The sequence below is a fragment of the Excalfactoria chinensis genome, chromosome 6 (genome assembly GCF_039878825.1).
Source record: "Excalfactoria chinensis isolate bCotChi1 chromosome 6, bCotChi1.hap2, whole genome shotgun sequence".
Taxonomy (NCBI): domain Eukaryota; kingdom Metazoa; phylum Chordata; class Aves; order Galliformes; family Phasianidae; genus Excalfactoria; species Excalfactoria chinensis.
Genome location: NC_092830.1, coordinates 25,377,335 through 25,389,814, shown reverse-complemented (window position 1 = coordinate 25,389,814; position 12,480 = coordinate 25,377,335). Strand labels below are relative to the sequence as shown.

The following is a 12,480-nucleotide window of genomic DNA, read 5'->3' as shown; positions in this document are numbered from 1 at the left end:
TTCTCCAGCCGAGGTGTAGCAATAGCAGTGCAACAGCTCCTCCTTACCCCGAGCTGTTAAAGGGATCTTGGAAAGAACGACCAAAGAAAACGAAGCAGAGAACCACAAACTGGATTTGCAGCCTGCAGTAAGAGGCTGAACAAGCACAATCCCTTTAGCTTATTAGGAGGCTGAGAAGCGTTGCAATTCCAGCATGTAAGCTACCATGATATGAAATGACAAAGGACTAAAGGCGTTTTAATACAAAAGAGGATGGAAGATACGCTCACAAATGCATACTCTTTGCACTGTGAGCCATGGGACTTGCATCCTGTGTTTGCTACCCTCAGCTCCACTCTTTCCTTCAGCATGCTTTGGCCAAACACCATCTTTTGGACTCAGAGCTGCTCATCCAACCCAGGCAGCTAAAGATCCAGGATTACTTGTGCTTCTGGGATGTGATCAGAGCAGAGCAAAGGCTCCATCTCAGCTCTCCCAGGTAAGAGAAAAGCCCAGACAGTGCAGTTAACAGCAGCAGTTTTTCAGCCAATTAAAGAAAACACTGCAGCAAAACTTTTCCTGCCTTGCAAGGCATGACTGAGATGGGCAAAGCAGATGCAGAACCAGTGAGAGCCACAGGACAGGCACCACAGAAGGCTCCTGCTCCAGCCCCTCCATCCTAGGACCTGCTGCACCGCAGGGGATGTGCTGTGTGAGGTGTTTGCAGGAAAGAAAGGAGGAGCCCAGGCTGGATATTAACAGGAGGTGTTTGTCAATGCAGAGCTCATCACATGTTATTTATTATCACTCACACACACACACACACACACACACACCTGTAGCAGTCACCCCATCACCTTCCTTTAGGCACAGGAGGACAGGGCTTGAGCCAGGAGTCCACAAGGGTCGCTTTCTCGGGAGCCTGCACTCACAAAGTGCCTGTCCTCCAGTGCCCGAATGCCTCAGGTTATCACCAGTCCTGTCCTCAGGCAGGTGGATGCACAGAGCACCCACAGCTCCTCAAGGGCGACGGTCCTTCAGACGGTTCTTGCGGCCAGCCTTGGCCCCGCGCTGGGCACCCTTCATGAGGCCCTTGAACTGGCCCTGCATTTTTGCCTGCTTCCTGGAGGGAGGAAGGAGCAGGCAGACAGATTAACATGGGCACATGGCACAGCCAACCCCTGGCACAGGCCTGTGCAATGTGGCTGCAAGGAGCAGCACAGAGGCTGGCAGGGAGCACTCAGACCACAAAAAAAAAGGTAACAGCAATGAGCAGGATGAGACCCCAGGATATCCCCCACTCCCTACGCCATGCCCTTCCTGCTCAGTCCCACCTTTTGTTGAGTTTAGCTCTGTTCAGGGGGATGTAGGCATAAGGGTCGAGCTGGCCCTTCTTCTTCACATCACCTTTCCCTTTCTGTAGGAGATACCAGATGAGAGAAGATGAAGCATAAAGGGAGATGTGAGTGTTCCATTCTGGACAGCCCTGGTACAGTCACACCAAAGACTATGCTGCAGTGGGGTGCCAGCTGAGCATGTGGCTCCCAGGGCCAATCTCCCACCCAAATGATGCTGCAGCACCAAGCGCATGGTGTGAGTGGTGAGCAGGAACTGCCAGGCAGGCTGGAAAGATCAATGAGTACTAAGAATTGGGCAACTTCTTTTGGAGCACAGATGATCCCCAGCACTTCCTTGCCCCTGAGACCAGCAGAAATCCTGCCCCAGCAAAGCCAAGACATCTTTCCCCAATACCCTGTCACCTCTTGGGCGCTCACCTTGGATCTGTACTCTGCACCAAAGGCTGGCTTCTTGTCTAGTGGCCGGTGGATTCCAGAGCCTCCAGCTAGAAAAAGGGTGTGTGTTGGGAAAGGGGAGCCAGGGCCAGGCTCCCAACTTCCATAGTGGGGGAGCTGTTCCTGTTTCTGCCTCCAGCACAGAACTCAGAGCCAGCTGCCCTGGAGCAGCCCAGCCTCTTCTGGTACCTGCAGAGTGGGCACAGGCATGATGTGCAATTACCTCTATACTGAGAGTAGGTCCCAGTCTCTGGTTCATCATCATCTGGCTCTTCTCTGAACCGGCGCTTCTGGCTTTTCTTCTGCAGAGGAAAGATATTGGGTCACTGCAGCTAGCTTGTCCTTACAGTGCTGTCTGCTGTCCTTACAGCCTCCTGCTTCCTTCCATGGGGCCCAGAGTCCTTCCACACCCACCACACATCCTCCATCCCACTGCAGCCACGTGCCCCACTCCAAGCAGCTCCTAGGTAGAGCCACAGCTCAGGCATCCCACATTTCCCCTGTGCCCCATACTCACACTGCGAAGGCCCACTTCTTCCAGCACATCTGCCACCTCCTCGTCCACTCCTGGGACACAGGACAAGGGAGTCAGTACAAGATGCTAGCAGAGATCCCTAGCACCGTGCCAGCCTCCAGGACAGGGTGCCCCCACCAAGCTCACCCTGGCAAGGCACTGTGCCTGGTGACACGACCACACCATTGCCTGCCACTTCTACCCACAGTTCCCCAAGTTTCCACATACAGATGGGCAGGAAGAAAATCGTACCATGTGTCAGAGCACATCCTGTCAGACAGTACCTTTGGTTTCATTGTTGTCCACCTCCTCCTCCTCATCATGGATGATCAGGCGCCCATCCTCAGACACCTGGAAGTCGTGCTTCACTCCTCTGGACCTCTTCAGGTTTGGCTCGGTGGCTACACACAGAGACAGGTCAGGGCCTGGGGAAGGACCCGCTCCCCAGTCAGCAGTACCCCACTACAAAGGCTCTGGTGCTCACCCAGCACTCGCTGTGACACATTGGGGTCCAGAAAGTTGAGCGGCTCATCCTCTTCCCCTTCTTTCAGCCACGCCTGGCCCTTCTGCCGTGCTTGTTTTTTCCGAACCTTGCCCCGCCGCCGTTCCTCCTCCTCCTCCTCTTCCTCTTCTGAGTCTGCCAGGATCTCCTCCATGCTGGGCACAAGGCAGAGAGCACAATGTAGACAGAGTAAGGCAGAGATACAAGCCCCAGCCTGCCCACAGCACGAGCCAACGCCAGTGATGTCCGCAGCATCTCTACAGATGTTGGCCAAGCAGATCCAGCACCAGGCCCTCTGCTGAGGCTTCACCCCAGCCCATCTCTACCTGTCTCCCTTGGGCTGGGCTGGTGCCTCTTCCTCCTCCTCCTCCTCTGCAGCTGCTTGCTTCAAGGCACGCTGCTTGCGGCTGCGAGCTTCAGCCTTGCGGATGTTCACCAGAACCTTGTGGAACTCAGCTGGCAGCAGTCCCTGCACCAGCTCGAAGCTGGGGGGACACAAAGCCATCAGTTCCTGCAGTGCAAGAACTCCCGCAGTGCTCAGCACTGCTCCCAGCAGCCCCGGCTCACCCGAATTTGCGCATGAATTTGGTGAAGAGGTTTCTCAGCTTCATGCGGAAGTGGCGCCTCATGTCATCTGAAAGGTTGCCTATGGCCTCCAGCTGCCAGCACAGACAGACCTCTGAGGTCAGAGCTGTCCCGGGCACCTGGTCTCTTCACCCTTCTCCCGCATCCCTACCCCTCCACCTCCCTGCATCACTCACACCTATCCCATAGCAGCGCAGCTGTACCCTGCTGCCCTGCGTGGTGCTCTCACCATGGTCTGGACGTGCTTTGCCAGCACTGTGGTGTCAACCACAAACAGCATGACTTTGAGGAAGCCCAGGGCAGCCTTCACCACATCACGTGTGCGAGAGCCCAACAGCAAGCAGATGTTCTTCAGCAGCTGCTCCACCACGCTCAGCTCCATGTGATCTGCAACGCAACAGCACTCAGTGTGCACTGGTGGGCACAGCCCTGTCCTGCCGCCTGGCAGTGCTGTGTCCCACGCTGTCCCTGAAGCTCCCACTTACCTTTAAACTCAAAGAACAGACGTGTGAGTGCCAGCACCGTACAGCTGATCATGGTGACCGAACCTGTCAGCCCCGCGTAGACCAAGAGCAGGAACCGCTCCATAGCCTCTGCAAGAGGGAACAGCTCAGGACATGGGGCAGGTATAGGTCTGACCCCCTGGATAAGAGTGGTGATGGAGCTGAGCAACAGCTGCTTACCTTGGGGAGTGGGCCCAAAGCGGATGAAGGCATGTCCCATCTCCACCAGCAGCATGAAGGCATTCTTGCGGGCTCCCACTGACACCTCTTTGGTGCACAGAATGACCTGGAGGCACAGAGCACGTCACAACTCCATGGCCACCCCTGAGCGTGTGCACCCGAGTCCCACACTCACCTCTGGGACCAGGGCGGTGATGAAGGGTTCGTGCTTGGCTGAGAGCTGCTTCACAATGTGGAACAGGCACTTCAGCCGGGGCTGAGGAGAGAAAGAGCTCAGCACTGTCAGATGCAAAGACACAGCCCTACCCCCTTCCCACAGCAGCCCTCACTCTCACCCTCTTGGCTGGGGATGCTGCGCTCTTGAGTGAATCCAGCAGCACTGTCTGCAACTCTTCCAGGTGTGAGTGGACAAAGGCCTGGCACGGGGCGTGTGGGGCAGCACATACTTCCTCCAGCACACGGTATGCCTTCTTCTGCATGCTGTGGTCCTTGCTCTGCAGGGACAAGTGGTGACACTGCCGTCAGGGTGGTCCTTGGCACAGTGAGAGGCCCCTTGTGCTGCTGGGGCTGGGAGCAAACCGACCTGGAGAGAAGGCTGGATGGTCTGGTACAGGGAGTCCAGGGCCTGTTCGCTGGCATAGGGAGACATTGCCACCACCAGGTCCAGGATGGAGAGCCTGCAGCAAATTGGGATAAAGAGGAAGACAGGCAGAGGGCCATCAACATTCCCCAACCAAGCTTAAGACTCTAGCTAGGTGCTCTGTTTGATGCAAGAGAATAATGTATCCTACAGCTTGAGTGCTGCACAGTAGGAGGGAGCCAACAGATTCACCCATCAATATCAACCCCTGGCTGTTACCTGGCAAACTCTGAGCTCTCAGGACTGGTCAGCTTCTCACTGGCTTTCTGCAGGAACCCACACACCATCTGCAAGGCAGGCACAGAGTTAGTAAGGGTGTCCCTCCCACCCCTATGCCCATCTGGGGTCAAGCTGCAGGCTCTGCAGCTGGCTCAGCAAAACCTTATAGTGCCAGGAGAAAACAGCCATGGACAGCAGAGTCTGCCCCATCTCCCCAGATACTCACCTGTGGGTCTGTGATGGTCAGGTAGGCACGCACAGTGTCCAGCACGGAGCGGCGCTGACTGCTGCTGCCTCCATCGTCCTCAGGCTGGCTATACACATTGAATAGGATGGGCAGGAAATTTTTGGCAAAACGACCCACTTCTGCTCGCTCTGCATCTGGAGAGAGAAAGACAAAGGGGTGTGCATCAGCATCACACCCCACACCTGCCCTCACTGGGTCACTGTGGGGAACAGGGACAGCCCCCCTTGCCACGGCAGTGTCTGTCCCCCACCTGTCCCACAGCCGTGGTGGATTAGGGTGCGTAGGGCCTGGCACACGGTGGGGCGGAGGTCCGGGCGCTCGCTGATGGCCATGCCCAGGGTGCGTGCCAGCCCTTTGAAGGCCTCCACCACATCTGTGGGGCGGGTGCAGAAGCCAGGCAGCAGTGTCCATACCTGGAAGCAAAGGAGTCAGTGGGAGACCAGCATCCCTCAGCCAGGACACCTAGGCTAGCACTGCAGATAGGCCATGGCAGGGGTGGTGGGCGCTCTGTTACCTGCCACTGCAGTGTGTCGTAGATCTTGGACTCCAGGCTCTTCCCAGCCTGGGCAAATTCCAAGGCTGCAAAAGAGAAGGAGGAAATGAACAGTATAGCAGAGATGGCTCTGCCCAGAGGAATGGAACACCTGCAGAGCAGCTAGCACCAAGTATCCAGAGCCCCGCCACCCACTGCTCCTCACCTCTGCTCTTTAGAGTGGCTGCCAAGGGCAGGAAGTAGCTGGTGAAGAAGCCAAGCCGTGCACCTTGCACGTAGTCCCGCAGCACAGGCAGCATCCAGCTGCGGGGGAAATCCAGTGTCTCCCTGTGGAAGGAAAATAAGGCCAGGGGAGCATCAGACTTTGGGCACGGGGCACAGCCCCAGAGCTGGGCACAGTGACTCTAGGCAGCCTCCATAGCAGCTGAGGCTGGAAGCTACACAAGATGCCTGCTGTGGTCAAGCAGACAGGCCCTGGCTCATAAAAAACAATAATTTATCTTCCAGAGATAAGCATCCTCTACTGCTGGACTCCCGACCAACCCAGGGCCATGCTCACTCCTTGCCGTCGATCTGCAGTGGCACAGCTTCCAGCAGCACTTCAGGGCCCATGGCACCCACGGCAGCCCCCACTGCCCGGTCCACCTCAGCAGTATAGGGGAAGTGCGGAGAGAGGCGCAGGTCGCACAGGGACTGCAGGCACTGTGGGGACAGGCAGGAGGCTGAGCAAGGAGCCAGCAGAGCACGCTGGCCCTGCAACCTCCCCATCTCACTCACCTTCCTCATGATGGGATAGCACTGCTTCCCACACACTTCAAAGAAAACCTCCAGTACTTGCAGCACGCCATCCCATGCTGCGTGGAAACGGTACGTTAGGCCTTCCTCCACCGACCTGGCAAGGAGAGACAGGTGGTGACAGGGACCAAGCCGGACCCACGGGGACAGCCTTTCCCATGCCCCACTGTTCCTCACCTGAACATCTTACACAGATAGGAACCAGGGGCTGGGGCAGATGCAGAGACATTGCGCAGTTCGTCCATGTGAGGAGCAATGCACTCATTCAGGAGGGTCTGCAAACAGGGAAACAGTTTGGTGCTGAGCTGTGGATATGACAGCCCAAGGCAGGACAGAGGGGCAGGACCCAACACAGTACAGCCCCAGGTGCCCAGGCAGATCTCAGCCTGGCCACAACAAGGACCTTGGCAATGTGCACTTGGTACCTCAAGGGTCTGTGCTGCAGCTGCCACCACCTGTGAGTGTGGGGACAGGAAGCAATTCATGGTGGCCGAGAAGAGACGGGGCAGGTGAGCCCAGCACAGGTCCTTCTGCAGTCTGGAGAAGGGACAGAACAATGGTGAGAGATGGAGCTCAGTCTTGCCCCTGCCCAGCGCCAGCCTCTCCCCACCTGCCCAAGTTGACATGTGCCTTCTCCATGGTAGCCAGCCAGGTAAGCAGCGGCTGCAGGTCGCTGGCATTGGGCACGTAGTCATACAGCGCCTAGGGAAGCAAAGTGGAGCTGGGGACAGTGGTGCCAGTATAGCCCCATCCTTCCCTGCCCATTCCCGCACTCACGGTGATGATCTGGGCATTGAGCTCGGCTGGCAGGCAGGACGTTCTGGGCTGAGCACTGAACAGGCTATGGAAGGCCTGCATGGCACACGCTGTCACCAGCTGCAAGGACACGTTGTCAGGAGAAATAGAACCTCTGTGCTTCACAGTCCTACCCCAAAGAGTGCTCTGCCCAACCCACAGGGACACCCCATCTCCAGTGGGGCTTCCCATCTATGTCCCCCTCCTTCTACAGCAGCCAGCCAGCTCTGCCTGGGATGCTCTGATTTCAGGTCCTGCAGATTGCCAACAGAGCAGGCTGATGCCTTCCAGAGCTGAGGTGGAGGCACTGGCACAGGCACTATGTGCAGGGACACAGGGGAACTGACCACATGGCTGAGGGTCATGACTCTGAGCAGGGTCTCACAGCACATCTTCAGCACAGCCGCAGGGAAGCAGGGCAGCAGGTCCCGCAGGAGGGCCAGCACATGCAGTGTGGTGGTAGCCTCCTTGGTGCCTGGTGGAGCAGAGCAACACCCATACTTGTAACAACAGCCTTGAGCAAAGACCCCATGTCAGAGCTGGGGTGAACTGAAGCCTCGCTCTGGGAAGAAGGCTCTCCTAAACTCTTGCAAAACCTCTCTCCCTCCTGTCCCTACCTACCTCCAGCTTTTTCAATCTCCTGCACACAGAACTTGGCGCTGGAGGGCGCTGCAGGATGGTGCTCAGGAGCCTCATCTCCAAACATGAACTCACTCCCCCTCAGGACTGAGCACACACCGTGCTGAGCTGCTTTCCGAACCTGGGGGTGGGCGAATATGAGGGCATAGAAACCACAGGCACAGAGAGCACAGCCAGCCCCAGGACCAAGCCCTGGAGCAGCACCCACCATGTGCTGAGAACCCACCTTGGGTTTGGTATGAACACAGAAGCTCAGCAAGCCGTGGTAGACCTGGAGGGTGACAGGGTAGCTCCAGGCTGCCAAATCCTGTTTTCGCAGCAGAGTAGCCAGGCATGAGAGGACCTACAAGGGGACAGAAAGGATATTGGTATTACCTACTGAGACCACCCTCAGTGCACCAGAGAGGCTGCCCCTCTCTGCAACTCACCCATCGCAGTGCAGAGGTGGAGCCGCTGCAGGCCTGTGAGGATATGATACTCATGAAGGCTTTTGAAGCATCTGAAAACTTCTTTATGAGTACTGGACTGGGGACTCTGTGGGGGAAAAGGGGTAAACGGCAGGCGGTCACACAGGGATTGGCACACCCAGCCCGCCCCTCGGACTGTGCCGGGGTAGCTCTCCCCACTCCCTGCCAGCAGCTCACCGCTTCAAGACAAGGTTGAGCAAGTAGGCAACGGCAGCCACCGACTCAGGGGAATCCACTGCCTCCAGCGTGGTCATCTGGGAATACAGGAGGGGTTTGTAGCAGGAGGATTTGCAGCAGGCCAGCCTTTCCCAAAGCTTTGGGGAAGGGGGCAGAGAAACAAAGGGCAACTCAACAGCATCTCTGCTGGAGGATGCCCAAAGCCTCCGACGCAAGCAGAACGCCCCGGGAGCTCCCATCAAACTGTGGCAGTCACTCACCAGCGCAGCAAAATACTCAGTCTCAGTTTCTTTGCCCCCCTGCGAGCGAATCACATCTGTCACAGCTGCCAGCACGGCACAGATCTGTCACAACAGCAAGCAGAGCCTTCAGCATCCTTGGATTCTTGGCCCAGGCCCCCACAGCCAGCCCCGCTCCTGCTGGTACCTCTTTGTGTGCGGCGGAGTTGGACTCCCAGAAGCGCTGCACCTTGCTGAAGGTAACGTTGGTGCAGTCGCTCAGCCCGCTCAGGAAGGTGCCGGACGATCTCTGGGTGGCGGCCTCAGCGGTATCGCCCTCCTCCATGGGCAGCTGAGAGCTGCCGCTTGGCTGCTGCACACGCAGGGCTCCTGACTGCAGCTCATTGTGCAGCTTCACCGCATCCACCGTCAGATTGCTTTTCTCTGCCGGGTGAGAAGACTCGGGGTCAGGCTGTCCCATAGCAGCACCGCCCTCTCCTACCAGTACACGGATACTGCTTCTCCCATAGGACTAGCGCTGAAGGAAGGGGTGCAGAACAGTGTGGCGCTAAGTTTAGGAGATGACTCGTTGCACAGAGCGGAGAGACCCAGGCACTGCCGCCCAGATAACTGCGGGTGCCCAACTCGGACGGGTGCCTTGATGCAGTAAATAGCAACCAGCGGACGGCTGGGCTCGGAACCCATTGGAACCCATTGAGCTTTAAGGTCTTTTCCAACCCTGCGCCGCCCCCCCACCACGTCCCAGCCCGGTCCCCGGGCCGCTCACCGGCAGGCCGGCTGTAGAAGCAGCTTCTCGCCGCCAGGCGGTGCCGCCGGGTCTCGGGGTTGCAATCGCTGCTGTGTCCCTTCCGCCACCGACGCAACTTAGCGGCGGTACCCGCCCGCAGCCTCCCGCACCGCGCCATGCTCGTCCCGGCTCCACGTGCCGCCCCGCCCCGCTCCGCCGTACTTCCGTTTCCGGCGCCCGCCGCCATTTGCAGTGAGGGCAGCGGCACCCGCGTCGCGGTGACGTCACGGCCCGAAGGTCGCGCCGCCCTTCGCGGCCCCGCCATGCGCTACGTGCTCCCTCGCCCGCCGCCTCCGTCGGCCTGCGCATGCGCGCCTCGCACTGCCCGGCGCGGGGCGGCGCGGGGCGGGTCAGTTGCGCGCGGCGGCGGCAGCGGGAGGAGCGCGCCGGTTGAGAGCGAGAGCTGCAATGGCCGCCTACCGCCTCGTGCTCGTCCGCCACGGCGAGAGCGCCTGGAACCTGGAGAACCGCTTCTGCGGGTGGTTCGACGCCGACCTCAGCCCCGCCGGGCAGCAGGAGGCGCGGCGCGGCGGAGAGGCCCTGCGAGGTACCGGCGGTGGGGCGGGTTGGGGGGGTGCTGCTCCCTCGGGCTCTGCGGCGGCCATTTCGGGTCGCGGTGCGGAGCGGCGGTGCCCGTTATGCAACGGCGCCGTGTTGCGCGGCCTCTGACCCCCCCGCCCCCGCCTCCACAGACGCCGGCTATGAGTTCGATATCTGCTTCACGTCGGTGCAGAAAAGGGCCATCCGCACCCTCTGGAACGTGCTGGACGCCATCGACCAGATGTGGCTGCCCGTGGTGCGGACGTGGCGCCTCAACGAGCGGCACTACGGGGCCCTCACCGGCCTCAACAAGGCCGAGACGGCCGCCAAGCACGGCGAGGCCCAGGTGAAGATCTGGAGGCGCTCCTTCGACGTCCCCCCGCCGCCCATGCAGTCGGACCACCCCTTCTACACCGCCATCAGCAAGGTAAGGGGCTGCCAGCAGCACCGTGTGCCGTGGGCCTCCCACGCTGCCCTTCGCTCTCCGGTTGCGGCATCGGTGACAGGAGCTGGACCGGGGCCATCCTGTGCTCTCCCTGCAGAGGATGAACCCCAAGGGATGGCACAGAGTCAAGGGGAGATGTTAATCATTAGTCCTGCGGCCAAAGCTTGGGTGTTTGCTCGGCAGCAGGCACCGTGCTATTGCCCCCAGGCAGGGCTGGTAGCTGGAGGCAAATCCCAGAGCACTTTTCTGGTGGGTGCATAGCTAAAAGCCAGTTTCACTCCTGTTCTCAGTCACTGTTCTCAGCACTCTGCCCCGGCACCACGTTTCTGTGCCGTGCTGCTGCTGGTGTAGCCCCCAGGGGTGCTGGGCTGTGGTGCAGGTGTGGTGGTGTTCCTGCAGGATCGTCGCTATGCTGACCTGACTGAGGACCAGCTGCCCACATGTGAGAGCCTGAAGGATACCATCGCCCGGGCCCTGCCCTTCTGGAATGAGGAAATTGTCCCGCAGATCAAAGAGGGCAAGAGAGTCCTTATCGCAGCCCATGGCAACAGCCTGCGGGGGATCGTCAAGCACTTGGAAGGTACGGCAGCTCTGCATGCTGCTCAGGATCCCCCGCTGACCTAGCTCTATACAAGCAGAGCTCTTCCTTGCCCTCCCTTTGAGGAACCGTCCTCTGTTTGCAGGCATGTCGGAAGAGGCCATCATGGAGCTGAACCTGCCCACTGGAATCCCAATTGTCTACGAATTAGACAAGAACCTGAAGCCCATCAAGCCCATGCAGTTCCTAGGAGATGAGGAGACGGTGCGCAAGGCCATGGAGGCTGTTGCTGCTCAGGGCAAAGTCAAGAAATGAGGCCAGATGCGCAGACTAGCAAGTAGATGAGTCCCCTCCGTCCCCACCCCTCTGTGCACACCCCACAGATGTAGAAACTTGGAGCTGCAGAGCTGGAGCAGGGAGCAGCTCCCCGGAACTAGGCCCCTTCCCTTTGCACCAGGCTCACCTCTGCAGGCAGCCTGGGAGCTGGGGGGTAAGGGGCTGTGTGCACAGGGGTCTGGTGTGAAAGGGAGTACTCGCTCTGCCAGGCAGCAACTGCAGCCCTATGTTGTTTGTTCCCAGCCCTTGGAGGGATGCTCTCAAGCAATCTTTTGCCATGCCTGGCTTCTCTTGCTTCCCTGGCAGCTCTTGTCACTGTTACTGTAGTTCCGTTGCTTGGTTTAGTTATTCCAGAAGCACAACAGGAGCAGTGGGACACAGGCAGGAAGGGGCAGCGACCAAGATGGGTGCCCACGTCCCCTCATGGCTGCGTGGCGCAAAAACTAGGACACTTAGACACCAAATGTGTTGTGCTGTGGTGCACGCTCCTGTGTGTGGTACAGCACCCAGCAGTAGTACTTGCAAACCCCAACCCAGCTCTACCAACCACTGCTTTAACTTATTGCTTTTGGACAAGGGAAGGAGCGTGTTGTCTGGGATTTGTATTTGCCATGTGCTTCCTACAGCCAAAGCCAACCTTAGTCCTGCCTCATGGAGGTGGTGTAGATGCCATTGTGTCCCCATCCCACAAACGTGTACTTGGCACTGTCACTGTAGCCTCCCCCACTGCTGCTGTAGTGAGTCTGGGCTTGCACTGGGTCAATCTAACTGTCCAGCAGTAGCAGTTGTCTTGTTCCAGTTCAATAAAAGATTAATATGCAATAATTAAATGTCAGCGTTTTCTTGTGCCACTGCACCACGTGCTCCTGGGCCACGCGGAGCTCCCACTTTGCTTAGCACCTCCTTTCCTGCACTACCACGTGCCGGTGATGCAGAAGTTGCTGCTGACTGGTGTGTGCAGAAGGTGCTCGGGCTCTGCACAGCAAAGCACAGTTCTGCAATCCTCACTGCAAAGAGTGACTCATTGCGACTCAGCAGTGGTTTGTGGGCTCTGAGGCGTGCCACAC

General features: G+C 58.5%; 2 protein-coding genes across 2 annotated transcripts; one reads left to right on the top strand and one right to left on the bottom strand.

Annotated features, from left to right (window-relative positions):
* Nucleotides 1-96: 96 nt before the first annotated feature.
* RRP12 (ribosomal RNA processing 12 homolog) lies at nucleotides 97-9,725 on the bottom strand. Its single transcript, XM_072339604.1, has 34 exons — nucleotides 9,534-9,725; nucleotides 8,955-9,190; nucleotides 8,789-8,872; nucleotides 8,529-8,605; nucleotides 8,313-8,418; nucleotides 8,111-8,227; nucleotides 7,867-8,005; nucleotides 7,593-7,720; nucleotides 7,228-7,326; nucleotides 7,061-7,152; nucleotides 6,876-6,987; nucleotides 6,628-6,725; nucleotides 6,433-6,547; nucleotides 6,215-6,357; nucleotides 5,861-5,982; nucleotides 5,677-5,741; nucleotides 5,413-5,575; nucleotides 5,142-5,296; nucleotides 4,916-4,983; nucleotides 4,640-4,733; nucleotides 4,392-4,550; nucleotides 4,232-4,312; nucleotides 4,057-4,162; nucleotides 3,859-3,966; nucleotides 3,603-3,760; nucleotides 3,356-3,447; nucleotides 3,115-3,273; nucleotides 2,771-2,943; nucleotides 2,571-2,687; nucleotides 2,290-2,339; nucleotides 1,996-2,074; nucleotides 1,755-1,822; nucleotides 1,314-1,396; nucleotides 97-1,102 (listed from the first exon to the last, which is right to left on the bottom strand). Exons 1-34 carry the CDS (start codon nucleotides 9,670-9,672, stop codon nucleotides 1,000-1,002), a joined length of 3,888 nt encoding a protein of 1,295 aa, XP_072195705.1. The 5' UTR covers nucleotides 9,673-9,725; the 3' UTR covers nucleotides 97-999.
* A 144-nt stretch (nucleotides 9,726-9,869) lies between these two features.
* Nucleotides 9,870-12,233, top strand: PGAM1 (phosphoglycerate mutase 1). The gene is made up of 4 exons (XM_072340763.1): nucleotides 9,870-10,101; nucleotides 10,247-10,521; nucleotides 10,939-11,119; nucleotides 11,223-12,233. The coding sequence occupies exons 1-4, from the start codon at nucleotides 9,963-9,965 to the stop codon at nucleotides 11,390-11,392; spliced, it is 765 nt and encodes a 254-aa protein (XP_072196864.1). The 5' UTR covers nucleotides 9,870-9,962; the 3' UTR covers nucleotides 11,393-12,233.
* Nucleotides 12,234-12,480: the final 247 nt, after the last annotated feature.